Raw genomic sequence first — 13,589 nt, 5'->3', positions numbered from 1 at the left:
CACTCTTTCAATCACAGACAAATGTTAGTGAGGATGTGGTGGGAATATAAAATGGAAAAAGATAGTTCGGAAAAAGGCAGTTTCTTTAAAAGTTGAATATAAATATAGCATACAGCCTAGCAATTCTGTGCCTACTACTCACCCAGAGAAATGAAAACATATGTCCACACAAAGAATGACAGACAAATGTTAGAGCAGCATCCTTCCTAATAACCAAAAGGTGGTAACAACCCAAATGTCCATCAACTGGTGAACAGATATAAAAAATGTGGTATATTCTACAATGGAATACTATTCTGGAATTTTAAAAAGGGATGCAAATACAATACTGATATATGCTACAACATGAATGAACCTCAAAAACATTACACTAAATGAAAGAATCCATATACAAAAGAAATGTGTTATTTCAAAGATTCTGCTATAGTATATCTTTAGATATGAAATTGGAACTTCACTGCTCAAATTGTAAAAGTTCTAGACAATTCTTGGAATCTAAGTATCTCATATTACCTGAGCTCATCAGGCCTAAATTTCACATTAATTTCCTTTGAAAGATGAATCTTTGACTCTTTAATTGTATAATAAAAATAATAACACAACAGCAACACAGAGAAAACATGTCTTCTACTAAACCCACTGCACCAGGAAGGACATTCAGTTCTAAAGGCAAGAGGGAGTTCAGTTAGGGATGTTAAGTAACAACTCTGTAAAGACAGAGACTACGCCCTGGCCTGCGGGTCTCACCTGGAGCAGCTCCAGGGTGGAGCTCTGGCTCTTCTCCCCCACCTCGAAGATGAGCTTCTTCATGGAAGCGATCATTTGACGGAGCCGTAACGTGTTCTCATCCTGTTTCTTCTTTGCCTCTTCTTCTTCTCGGCTCAGTCTCTTAAGAAACAATTGCTCTTCTTCAGCCAGGAAGACGTGCAGCTTTGCAAACTCCGCACTGACTCTCGTTCGCGTATTCTTCATCTTCTCCTACAGCCACAGGAGACTGGCTCAGTCCTTGTTCTGCCTGGTCCTTCCTCCTAAATTCCTTGCACATGACTCCCTAACAAGCCATAATCCTTCCATCCAAATCACCTCCTCCAGAAAAGTTCCTGCCCAGCCCCTACAAATTTCCCCTACTCCTTTCTTTACACCTACTTGATATCTTTGTACTAGTCTATATAGTATTAGTTCATTCTTTGTAACATCTAAGTCTCTGCTATGATAGCAATGCCTTGTTTGTATACTTTTTAAACTAAAATGCACTTGCACATCTATTTTTTAATTTAGCCCTCAGATCACCTACCATTTAGTTAAATCTTAGATGTGCATATGTGCGCCCACATCATGCCTCCCAACTAGACTAGCATCTCTGGAAGCAAAGTCCATTTGCCTTCCACAGTGCCATAGACTCAAATCAACTTCAATGTAGGAAGCCAACCTAGGGAGAAAGCAGGAAGGAAAGGAACACTACCCTTGAGATATGAGGATGAAGTGTGTGGGACTCATGTTGCCCAAAGACACAGGTCAGTAGAGGTAGATTCTTCCTGTTCTATCACCTTATCTGAAAGGGGCCTAACAACTGATGAGATCCACAAGCTCTTCCCAGCGAAAGCCCTTGAGCAGCCTCAGACTGAAAGGACTCAAGGGCAAGAAATACCCAACCAACTTCTGCTCTTACCTTCCACTCTGCAGCATTCTTCACTTCCATGTCCTGTAAATGCATGGCTTTATTCATCTTGGCTGTCAGACTACGTTGGGTCTTCAGAAGTTTTTCCTGTCAGCAGAAACACGTATAAGTAAGAAATCATCTCTCCCAGCATCTTCCTTGTTCAAGAGCTAAAAGTCACCTAATTCAAACAGGGGATGAGATTGAGAAAATGCTGAAGGTGACTACAGGCTAATGCATAAGAATTATTCTGGGGCTTCCCTGGTGGTGCAGTGGTTGACAGTCCGCCTGCCAATGCAGGGGACACGGGTTCGTGCCCCGGTCCGGGAAGATCCCACGTGCTGCGGAGCGGCTGGGCCCGTGAGCCATGGCCGCTGAGCCTGACCGTCCGGAGCCTGTGCTCCACAACGGGAGAGGCCACAACAGTGAGAGGCCCGCATACCGCAAAAAAAAAAAAAAAGAATTATTCTGGTCTAAAATCATCATAACACAATATAGAGTATGCCTATTAAATAGACAAAAAATTTAAAATTGTTAGAAGATTAATAAATGCCTAGTCCTGGCAAGGGAAAAGGCCTCTGGCACCATAATAGTAGGAGAGTAAAGGTCCCATCTTTTTGAAGAGCAACTGGCAGGATTTAACAAAATTTAAAATATGCATAATCCTATTTCTAATAATATCCAACAAAACATTAGCAAAAACAATATGTATAGGAATGTTAACTGCAGCATTATTCACTACCCATCAATGTGAAATCATTAAATTATGATATATTGATACTCTACATCAATTTCAGGTAGCTCTCTATATAATTCCATTTTGAAAAGAACAAATATACATGTGTCTGTGCAAGTGTGTGCGTCTGTATCTGAACAGAGGGAAAATCCGGAAGGGTATATACCTAAGTATTATTAACACTGCTTATCTCTGGGGAATAGGAATGGCTTGAAAGTTGGAGGGGGAGGACTAGAAATTTTATAAATCTCTGTTTTGTTTGAATTTCTACAAGAGGCACATATTCTTTTTATAATTAGAAAAAAACAAATAAGCTATTAAAAAAATTGAGTCGATCAGAAGGAACACAGTGGGCTGCAGAGGGGAAGCACCTAACAGCAGAATCTCAGGGATGACCTTAGAGACAGAGGCAGACAGGTTAGAGACACGCACAAATCACTGTCAAATCTGATGTACGTGTGAAGGCTGTCATGAGATAAATAGCTCCTTTGAATGTGACCAAGATTTTTTTTTAAGCTTTCAAATATATTTGAAATAGAACTTTTCAGTTTTTAAAAGCCCTTAACAATTTTCAGTATGTATGAATTTTCCTGTTTCATTACCTAAGCTTTTTTGTATCTTGCCACAGTTGGGCTCTTATAGTGGTCCCCTGAGTAAACTTGGTAACGTTCTGGCATTAGAAAACTTCTTCCCTGCAATAACAGAAACTGCCACGAGGTGGCAGGACGGCAACACAAGCATTTCAAAGCTGGGTAGACACACCAAAGTTTAAAAATCACTCTCTTCATTTAACATCAGACAATTGTGTGTATATAAAACTATAATAAAAGAGCAGACATTTATAGAATGAAGACATTTGCTGACTTATGATCATGTAGTTCAAACGACATGAAACTTCAAATCAGGTCTGAGTTTCAGTCTAGACCTTCACAAACTAGCTATGGATCTGTGGTCAAGTCAGCCTCACACATTTTCTGGGCCACAGCTGCCTTACCTAGAAGATGAAGACAACTAGACTAGATGGTCTTTTCTTAAACACCATCCCAGCACTTAGGTTCTGTGAATTTCAGTCACTATAACCTCTGTATCCAATCCAAGCAGGGTGGTCTACCTCCAAAATACATATCAAATCTGCCTATCTGCCGTCCCCAGCCACCTCCTAGTTCAAGCCACCTCCTGTCTGCACAACTACAATAACCTCATGACTGGGCTCCCTACTTCCAATCTTGTCCTTCTCTTATCCAATGTCCACAGAGAAGCCAGCATAATCTTCGAAAGACCAGTCAGATCACGTCAGTCCCCTGCTTAAGATTCTCCATTGGTTTCCCACATCACTAAGAAAATTCAAACATCTTGCGGTCCGACATAACCCCACTCTTGTCTGCATCTCCCAACTCATCTCGTGCTGCTTTCCCCCTTGCTCGTGATGCTCCAGGTGCATAGATCTTTCAGTTCCATTGATAGGTCCTGCTCTTCCCAGCCTCAGGGTCTTTGAATTTGCTATCTGCTGGGAAGAACTGGGATGTTCTTCCCACAGTTCCTCAGACGGCTGATTCCTCATCCATCAAGTCTCAACTGAAATGTCATCTCCTCAGAGGAGGCTACCGTGTTCCCTTATTAAAGCCCGTGTCACTTCTCTGGCACGGCACTATCTTTCTTTCACAGCACATATCATCATCTGCGGTCATTTACTTGTCCATGGTGTGCCTCTCACCCCCACCCCAGCCAGACTGTAAGCCCCATGGTCTTTTGACCACTGTTTGCCCAGTGCTGAGTCTGGTACTGTAGTACAGCAAGTGACACAAAACGGGTGGTTCAAGAAATACTGAGTATCTGTTAAATGAGTTAATAGCAATGAAGGGATTAGCTCCCAGAGTCACAGACTAAACATTGGCTTGAGGGAAAGAAGAGCTGTGCCTGGAAGCCTTTTCCAGGCAGAGTTTGCTCCCTGAAGCTTAAGACGCTATTCTCTTTCTCTGTTCTCTTTTCCTCTCCAACCACCAATGACTCCATTAAAGACAACTTCTGCTCTGAAAGATTTTTTTGAGATTCCCTCTGTGAAGATACTAAGATCTACGTCCATGATCCTCTATCCTATCTGTACACTAGAATCACCTAGTGAATTTTTAAACAGTGCTGATGCCAAGGGCCTCACCAACTGAATCAAACACTCGCGGGGGTTGGGGGATAGTATTGCTTAAAAGTGCTTCCAGGTGTATCCTGAGCCACTGGTGTGGCCCAAGAGGGTGAGCAGAGTGGACTAGGAATTCATCAAAGCAGGTTTCCTGGATGCAGTACTCAGGGGCTCAGATCCTCAGAGAAAGCATCTAGCACACTGTCTGCAGGACTCAGGTGTGGGCATAGGATGGGGGATATTTTCCATGGATTTAGGGAACTCCAAACTTTTAAGTCACAGTGCACCCACCTGAGTATGCGCTTGCAATAGGATGGTGGAAACAGAATTGCTCCACCCAAGAGCAACTTAATGTTTTTCTAGCTAACTTGGGGTGGTGTGGAGATGGATAAACTGAGCAGCGATGAAGCAGAGGAGGGTGCAGAAAAGGACAGACAACGGGCAATTGTGCCTAATGACCTGACTCTGGAACACCTGGCCAGTCAACCTCATGACATTCAACCCTCCCCAGCGTTACCCTCACCCACTCCCTACCCCATAAATTTTTTCTTTTGGGGGGGGTTTGGGGGGTTTTTTTTGGCCATGCAGTGTAGCATGAGGGATCTTAGTTCCCAGACCAGAGATCGAACCCACGCCCCCTTCAGTGGAAGTGCGGAGTCTTAACCACTGGACCGCCAGGGAAGTCCCATGTATTTTCTCTTCCATTTCTCTGATGCGTCCTTTCAATCTCTTTTGCTGGCTACTAAGCATTGGTGTTTCCCAAGCTTCTCTTCATGCCCCTCTTTCTTTTTACCTTTTATGTGGTCCCTCCAGGAAAATCTAATCAGCTTACTTCTTCCATGACTTCAAGGGTAGGCTGATGATTCTAATCTAAAATACTGTGTTTCTAGCTTCCTATGCCCCCTGCCTCCTGCCCCTCTTCCTTGGACTTCCTGTCACAGTTACTTTACTCTCAACATGTCCCAATGAGCACCAGATACCCAGACTGCCGTCCTAGACTCCTCTCTCTCCCCGACCCATCAGTTCCCATTAGTCACAATGTCATTCAGCTCCAGCTCGTCATAACTCCATGCCCTCCCCTTCTCCATCACCCCTGCCCTGCACTAATTCAGGCCCTTACTGCCTCTTGCTTGAGGTAGTGCAACAGCAGCCCAATTGGTCTTCTCCATTCATCCCGGTGGATGCCACAGTGAACTTTCTAAAACAAAAGAACTGATCGAGTCATCTCCTGCCTTAAAATCCTTCAATGATCCCCATTCCCTGGAAGAGAAAGCTCGGTCTTCTCAGTATGGTCAACAAGATCCTCCACAACATGGACCCTGCCTCTGTCTTCAGCCTCAACTCCCACCATCCTCCTGCCATGTGCTACCCTCCTGAAGCACAGAGCGACCTCTGGTCTTCTTATTTATCACATGCTATTCCACGCTGCCACACTACTGAATATGCTGTTCCCTTGGCCTGAATATCCTCTCCCCTACCTTGCTGTACTCATCCGTCAAGAGTGGACTCATGTTCCACTCCTCTGTGAAGGCGATCCTCACTCCTGTCTGATCACTCTAACCTCAGACCTTCTGTGTGTTGGTACAAACGTCAATAACTCTCACACACACTGAAATTACAGGACTACGTGCTTATGCCCCATACAAGACAAGGCCCATGTCTTTCTCATCCATTTACGTCCAGATTCTAGAACAATGACTAGCATACAGGAAGCACTGATAAACGTTACTGAATAAAAAAGTGAATGTACACTTTCTAGTCTAACTTTGCATGTTTCCTGTTTGTAGTCAGCTGATAAAACTGTACAGCATTTCACAGTTTACAATACACTTTAACTTGTGTCATTAAATTCGTGTTTTCAACAAGTACTTACTAGATACCAATTCAGATGGAGACCACCGGAGTGACACCGTCAGTAATGGAAGGGGGTGGGGCTACTCTGGAAAGGATGATCAAGGAAGGTCTTCAAGCTAAAGTCTAAAAGGATCTAAAGGATGGAAGGTATGAGTAGAGAGTGAACAGGCTTGAAACAAAAGCAAGGAGGCCAGTGTAGCTGGACCAGGAGTATGATAAACCCATTGATTTGACTAAAGCTTCTTAACCCATAAGATAAGGCAGAACAGATAATCTCCAAATTCAAACATTAGGTGATTTTCCCACTTGATGAAGGAAGCTAGTAAAATCCAGACTCATCCCTACAAGCCAGGCTTTTCCCAAATCATTAGCTGTCTATGACATCTGTAGGTATAAACCCGTACTGTCCAATACAGCATCCATTAGCCATGTGAGCTCCTGAAATGTGGAGAGTCTGAACTGATGTGTGTAAATGTAAAGTACACAGATTTCAAAGACCTATCATGAAAAAAAAGGTAAAATATCTCATTGATAATTTTTTATATCAATCAATGTTGAATGTTCATTGCAGCACTATTTACAACAGTCAGAGCATGGAAGCAACCTAAATGTCCATCAACAGAGGAATGGACAAAGAAGATATGGTACATATGTACAATGGACTATTACTCAGCCATAAAAAGGAATGAAATTGTGCCATTTGCAGAGGCATGGATGGACCTAGAGACTGACATACAGAGTGAAGTAAGTCAGAAAGAAAAAAATAAATATCGTATATTATTGCATATATGTGGAATCTAGAAAAATAGTAAAGATGAACTTATTTTCAAAGCAGAAACAGAGGCACAGACGTAGAGAACAAACGTATGGATACCAAGGGGGGAAGGGGGGGGTGGGACGAACTGAGAGATTGGAAATGACATATATACACTACTATGTATAAAATAGATAACTAATGAGAACCTACTGTATAGCACAGGGAACTCTACTCGGTGCTCTGTGGTGACCTAAATGGGAAAGAAATCCAAAAAAGAGGGGACAGATGTATCCGTATAGCTGATTCACTTTGCTGTACAGCAGAACCTAACACAACATTGTAAAGCAACTATACTCCAAAATGTATATATATGTGAAATCACACTATCTGTGCCCGTCCAAGTCAGAGAACAGCTGTAAGAAGAACCTGAGTTCTCCATTTTCTGATTATATTTTGTTTCATTTTCACAATAAAGAGAAAACAGAATGAGCTTTAAGAAAAAAAAATCAATGTTGAACGATATTTTTGATAATTGGGTTAAATAAATTATTAAATTAACATCACCTGTTTCTTTTTACCACTAGAAAAAATTTTAATATGTGGCTCGTATTTTTGTTTCTATTGGACAGCACTGGTGTATAACCTCTCAGGATAACCGTCTTAAACTAGGAGCTCCCGGAAGCCAGTCCCTTGAAAATTCTGCAGTGATGACTGAGCCTTGCACCGGCCCTCCCAATCCGTTTTAACTCCAGCTCTGAGATCCGTGAGTCGCTTAACTTTTCTGAGCCTGGTGGGGGTAGGATGGGAGTTCATGCTTCCAACGTGAACAGTAAACGTTCCCAGGCAATACCGGCAGCCCCGTAAGGGCCGGCTCACCCGGTAGCTCGCGAAGGCCTCGTCGACGGGGGCCATGGTGTGGGCCTGGTGCTCCTGGGACTCCCTGCACACCAAGCACACGAGCCGCTGATCGTCCTCGCAGAAGAGCCGCAGCGGCTCCCAATGGCGGCCGCACAGGCCGTGGGGCGCGGGGCCCAGGCGCCGGCGCCGCATCCTCTCCGTCAGCCTGGCCAGGGCCCAGTTGGGCCGCATCGCAGCGGGCGCCGACGGCTGCCGGCACTCGGGGCAGGGGACCGGGCTGCCGCTCGGCGCCCAGCTGCGGCGCAGGCAGCCGCGGCAGAAGTTGTGGCCGCACTCGATGGACACCGGGTCCTCGAAATAGTCCAGGCAGATGGAGCAGGTCAGCTCCTCCTGGAAATCCTCGGCCTCCATGCTGCTCCTCGGCCCTAGAGCCGGAGTTGTGGTTGGATGAGAGGTCTGCAGGCTGCGGGAGGTGACCTTCGGACCCGCGGCCGCCGCCTCCGGAGGGAAAAGTGCAGCCTCTTCCGGAGTTCGGCACCCAGCGGGGCCGCGCGACCGCCGGGCAGCCGCCCTTTCCCACTCGTGCTGAGGGGGCCGACCCCGCGAACCTCCGGGTTTCCTCGCGAGGACTGCGCGCTAGGCGTGACGAGACTGCGGGCTGCAACTGGACGAACAGTAGAGATGCGGAAGTCCCCCAAGAAGCCTAGAGAGGCCTCGAGGAGCCCTTAGTTCGGGGTACGCGCCCAACTGCGACGACAGCGCAGCTGCAGCAGCTGCTGGTGGAGCCAAACGGTCAGGTGCTAGTTAGCTTGGCCTGACCTTCATGTTTGCGCGGTGAGGTCAGTGTTCGCCGTCCGCTCCGGAAGATTTAGGCTCTGGAGTCCTAGGCGAGCTGCTCCCCAGAAGGGCGTTCCAGGCGGGCAGCAGCCTAGCGGCAGAAGGGCCAGAAGAACGAGGCGCATCTGTGCAGCCTGACCTGGAGTGCGGTTAAGGAGGCGCCATGCCCCGTAGGCTGGCTCTTCTTGAAGTCTCTCCTTTTTCTTTCAGCCTCATTCTCCAGGAGAGGAAGGCGTTCTTGTCCTCCAACCCCAAGGTCTAGTTGAGTTTATAGAAAGGCAGGATTTCTGGCTCCCCACACGAAGCCCACCAACTCGAAGCCCACAAGCTCTCCTGGAGTTCGAGGATTCAGGTGAACTGGAGAGCCAGTTTTCTAAGAGGCGACCAGGGGAGGGAGTGTTTAGCCCCACGACCTAGTGGGGAGCTGTCTGATCACTCTGCGCTCTGATTTCCCCCTCTTTCTTCCCCAGCACAAGAGACACACCAGGTAGAGGAATCCCATTCTTAGAGCAGAGGCCTCACTCACCCAGTGCAGATAGAGGGTCTAATAATTAAGTTAGGGGAAAGGATCTAGGGTTAGATGGTCTTCCCCAGGTTTGAGACTTCCCACCAGTACTTTAGGTGGTTCAGTGCGGAGGAGGACTGTGGGCTAAAGGATGCTCTAAGCCAGCTCTGGGTGATCTGCTGTGAGCGGCTGTCATCCTATATGCTGGGAAGGAGCAGATCCTGTAGCTGCTGGTGCTGGAGCAGTTCCTGACCGTCCTACCTGAGAAGGTCAGGGTGTGAGAGCAGTACCTGGAGAGTGGAGCTGAAGCTGTAGCTGTTCTGAGGACATTGTGAAAAAACTGATAGGACCGGGAGAGCAGTGGGAAGGAAATCAGGTGTTTTAAGTTAAGATTCAGAAGCACATATGCATTGCCTTTTGGTACCCAACTTGAAGACGGCAACCGTTTTGCTATCCCAAGGCACATCCATTGAGGTTTTCAACAAGCAGTGTGCTTGCCTGTTTCAGGGAATTATCTGTTCCTCGTCAATGGATTTTTGAGCTTGTGTTTCTGAGGTGCTTGGTTTTTTATTCTTCCCTCTATTCCTTTTCTTATGAAAGAAATTTTTAATTCTTCCTGTGTCCCAAAATCAGATACCACCTTTCCTGTAATATGCTCTGTAAGTGGTCACTGAATGTATGATTAAATGATTTGGAAAGGGGGTTCCTGCGATCACTATTTTGGGGTTTTGGTGAAAGTTCCACAGAATGTCTTTAAATGTTTACAACAGATAGCTGCGTTTTCCTTGTAAATTGGAATACTATCTTGAGAAGGAATCTGAGGGCATTCCCTGGCAGTCCAGTGGTTAGGACTCCGTGCTACCACTGCAGGGGACCTGGGTTCGATCCCTGGTCCCTGGTTGGGGGAACTAAGATCCCACGTCTCGCAAGCCACACAGTGCGGCCAAAAGAGAAAAGAGAGAGAGAGAGAGAGAGAGAGAGAAGGAATCTGAGTCTTAAATATGGACCAAGCAGAATGAAGTGCTCTTATCAGTTACTGATGTTTGCCATGAGTATCTGTGGTGTGAGTGTCTATGTATCTGTATGTCTGCCTTTGTATTGAGCTATATCTCCTTAATGTCTTTGTGTCTTCAATCCTGCCATACTCCTGAAATGGACATCCTTCTTTACTGAAAATATTGAGGCTCCCTGATTTATAATTTTATTCATATGGAATTCCAGGGGATCCCAATTGGCCAAACAATCTTGAAAAAGAAGAACAAACTAGGAGTACTCACACTTCCCAATTTCAAACATTATTACAAAGCTGCAGTAATCAAAACATGGTACTGCTATAAGGATGGACACGTAGATCAATGGAATCGAATTGAGAGTGCAAAAACAATGCCATACATCTACAAGCAATTGATTTTCAACAATGGTGCCAAAAATAGGGAAAATAGGCCTTTCAACAAATGGTGCTGGGACAACTGGATATCTCCATGCAAAAGAATGAAGTTGGACCCTTATCTCATACCATATACAAAAATTAATTCAAAATCAAAGACCTAAATGTAAAGCTAAAACTATAAAATTTTTAGAAGGAAACATAGGTCTAATCTTCATAGTCATGGATTAGGCAATGGTTTCTTAACTATAACACCAAAATCATAAGCAACAAAAGAAAAAATTGATAAACTGGATTTCATCAAGATTAAAACCTTTTGTGCATCAAAGGACACTCAATAAAGTGAAAGACCACCCACTGAATGGGAGAAAATATTTGGAATATCAGATGCTTAAATCTGATAAGGATCTAGTATCCAGAATATATGAAGAACTCAACAATAAAAATACAAACAGCCCAATTTTAAAATGGACAGATTTGAGTAGACATTTCCCCAGAGAAGCTATACAAATGGCCAATAAGCACATGAAAAGATGCTCAACATCATTAGTCATTAGGGAAGTGCAAATCAAAACCACAATGAAATATCACTTCACCCACTAGGATGGCTAGAATTTAAAAATCAAACGAACAGAGAAAAATAAAAACAGAAAATACCAAGTGTTGGCAAGGATGCAGATTAAATTGGAATCCATTTGTACATTGCTGCTGGGAATATGAAATAGTAAATAGTACAGCTGCTGGGGGAAAAAGGTTGGGAGTTCCTCAAAAATTTAAACAAAGTGTTACCATATGCCACAGCAATTTCACTCCTAGGTATTTACCCAAGAGAACTGAAAACATAAACAGAAACTAGTACATGAATGTTCATAGCACCATTATTCATAATAGCCCAAAAGTGGAAACAATCCAAATGTCCAGCTGAAAAATGAGTAAATAAAATGTGGTATAGGCATACAATGAAATAATAATCATAAAAGGAATGAGGTACTGATACATGCTACAACATGGATGAACCTTGATAACATGATGCTAAGTGAAAGAAGCCAGTCACAAAAGACCACATACTGTATGATTCCATTTGTATGAAAAGCCCAGCCTAGGAAAATCTGTAAAGACAGAAAGTAGATTAGTGGTTGCTTATGTTTGGGGGTGTGGGGATTTGCGGGTAACAGCTAAGCACTATAGGGTTTCTTTTTGAATTGCTGAAAATTTTCTAAAATTGTGTTAATGGATACACAACTCTGACTATACCAAAAGCCATTGAGGGCTTCCCTGGTGGCGCAGTGGTTAAGAATCCGCCTGCCAGTGCAGGGGACACGGGTTCGAGCCCTGGCCCGGGAAGATCCCACATGCCATGGAGCAACTAAGCCCGTGTGCCACAACTACAGAGCCTACGCTCTAGAGCCCGCATGCCACAACTACTGAAGCCCGCGCGCCTAGAGCTCGTGCTCCACAACAAGAGACACTGCAATGAGAAGTCCGCGCACAACGAAGAGTACCCCCTGCTCGCCACAACTAGAAAGTCCACGCACAGCAACAAAGACCCAGCGCAGCCATAAATAAATAAATTTATTAAAAGCCATTGAATTATATACTTTTAATGGGTGAATTATAGGGTGTGTGAACCATATGTCAATAAAGCTATTTTAGGGACTTCCCTGGTGGGGCAGTGGATAAGAATTCGCCTGCCAATGCAGGGGACACGGGTTCGAGCCCTGGTCTGGGAAGATCTCACATGCCACGGAGCAACTAAGCCCGTGTGCCACAACTACTGAGCCTGTGCTCTAGAGCCCGTGCGCCACAACTACTGAAGCCTGCGTGCCTAGAGCCCGTGCTCCGCAACAAGAGAAGCCACCGCAATGAGAAGCCTGCGCACCACAGCAAAGAGTAGACCCCGCTCACCGCAACTAAAGAAAGCCTGCGCACAGCAACAAAGACCCAACGCAACTATAAATAAATAAACTTATTTAAAATAAATTAATTAAAAAATAAAGCTATTTTAAAAGGGGCACCATCAAGGAGGAATTCAGAATGATGACATTTGCTTTTTTTCTTTCTGTCCTTGGGTCACTTGGCTGGGCTCTGGCTATGCTAGATACGGGATTCTTTATGAAACACTGTGTAGCAGAAAGAAAACTGTTACTTTGCTAGTTGTTGCCAAAGTGTCTTTGGGGAATCAAGTATCTTTCCTTAGGAATGAGCCTTCCTAATTTACTTGGGGATCATCTGAGATTCAGAGGAGACAACCAAACCTGGAAACTGCTCTTTGTTGAGAATTTGAGGGCAAGGAAGAACTGAGAAGGGAAGTGTTTCTGCAGAAAAGGTGGGAGGCTAGGATGCTTTGGGACAGAAATGACTGAGAGACTCAAGAAAAGAGAAGCCTGATATTCAGCATTAGATGATCTGCTGAATCACACTGTGATATAAATGTCCCTTACTGTTAGCCCTGAATCAGCAATAAAACTCTGCGGTCTTTTCTGTGTGATACTTAGAAGTATGAGTTTAAAAAGTAACGACTTGGCCCCTCCCCCCCCCATATGAAACAATGGAGCAGCTGCAACGTGCAAAGCAGAGAATGAGGATTGAGCAGAAATCAGATCTGTCAGTGGTCCAGGGTATGTAAGCCTCTGAATTCACAGGAATCTTCCAGAAGAGTGTGGCTGAGTGTTTGAATACATTGAATCTATATATTAAAAGACCCTGGGTTACATATGCTTGGAAAGCCAGAGTTTCTGAATATGACCTATGTTGCAGGGCTGGGTGCATTTATAGGTTACAAGAGTTTAAAGGTGGGGGGAGCAGAGAATGTGGACAGCAGGAAAGAGGAGTAGACTCATTGAGACAGGAAAGAGGATTGTCCT

General features: G+C 44.7%; 1 protein-coding gene across 1 annotated transcript in view; it reads right to left on the bottom strand.

Annotated features, from left to right (window-relative positions):
* TRIM4 (tripartite motif containing 4) overlaps positions 1 to 8,407 on the bottom strand; it is a 16,318-nt gene extending 7,911 nt beyond the window's left edge. The window contains exons 1-4 of the mRNA XM_007468903.1: positions 8,015 to 8,407; positions 5,651 to 5,725; positions 1,670 to 1,765; positions 748 to 978 (exon numbers count right to left, since the gene is read on the bottom strand). Of these exons, the coding sequence (XP_007468965.1) occupies positions 748 to 978; positions 1,670 to 1,765; positions 5,651 to 5,725; positions 8,015 to 8,407 (795 nt within the window). The remainder of the gene's footprint in view (positions 1 to 747; positions 979 to 1,669; positions 1,766 to 5,650; positions 5,726 to 8,014) is intronic.
* Between the last annotated feature and the right edge of the window lie 5,182 nt (positions 8,408 to 13,589).

This window comes from Lipotes vexillifer, unplaced genomic scaffold (genome assembly GCF_000442215.2).
Source record: "Lipotes vexillifer unplaced genomic scaffold, Lipotes_vexillifer_v1.1 scaffold12, whole genome shotgun sequence".
In the NCBI taxonomy this organism is placed as follows: domain Eukaryota; kingdom Metazoa; phylum Chordata; class Mammalia; order Artiodactyla; family Lipotidae; genus Lipotes; species Lipotes vexillifer.
This window is presented reverse-complemented; position numbering and strand designations above follow the sequence as displayed.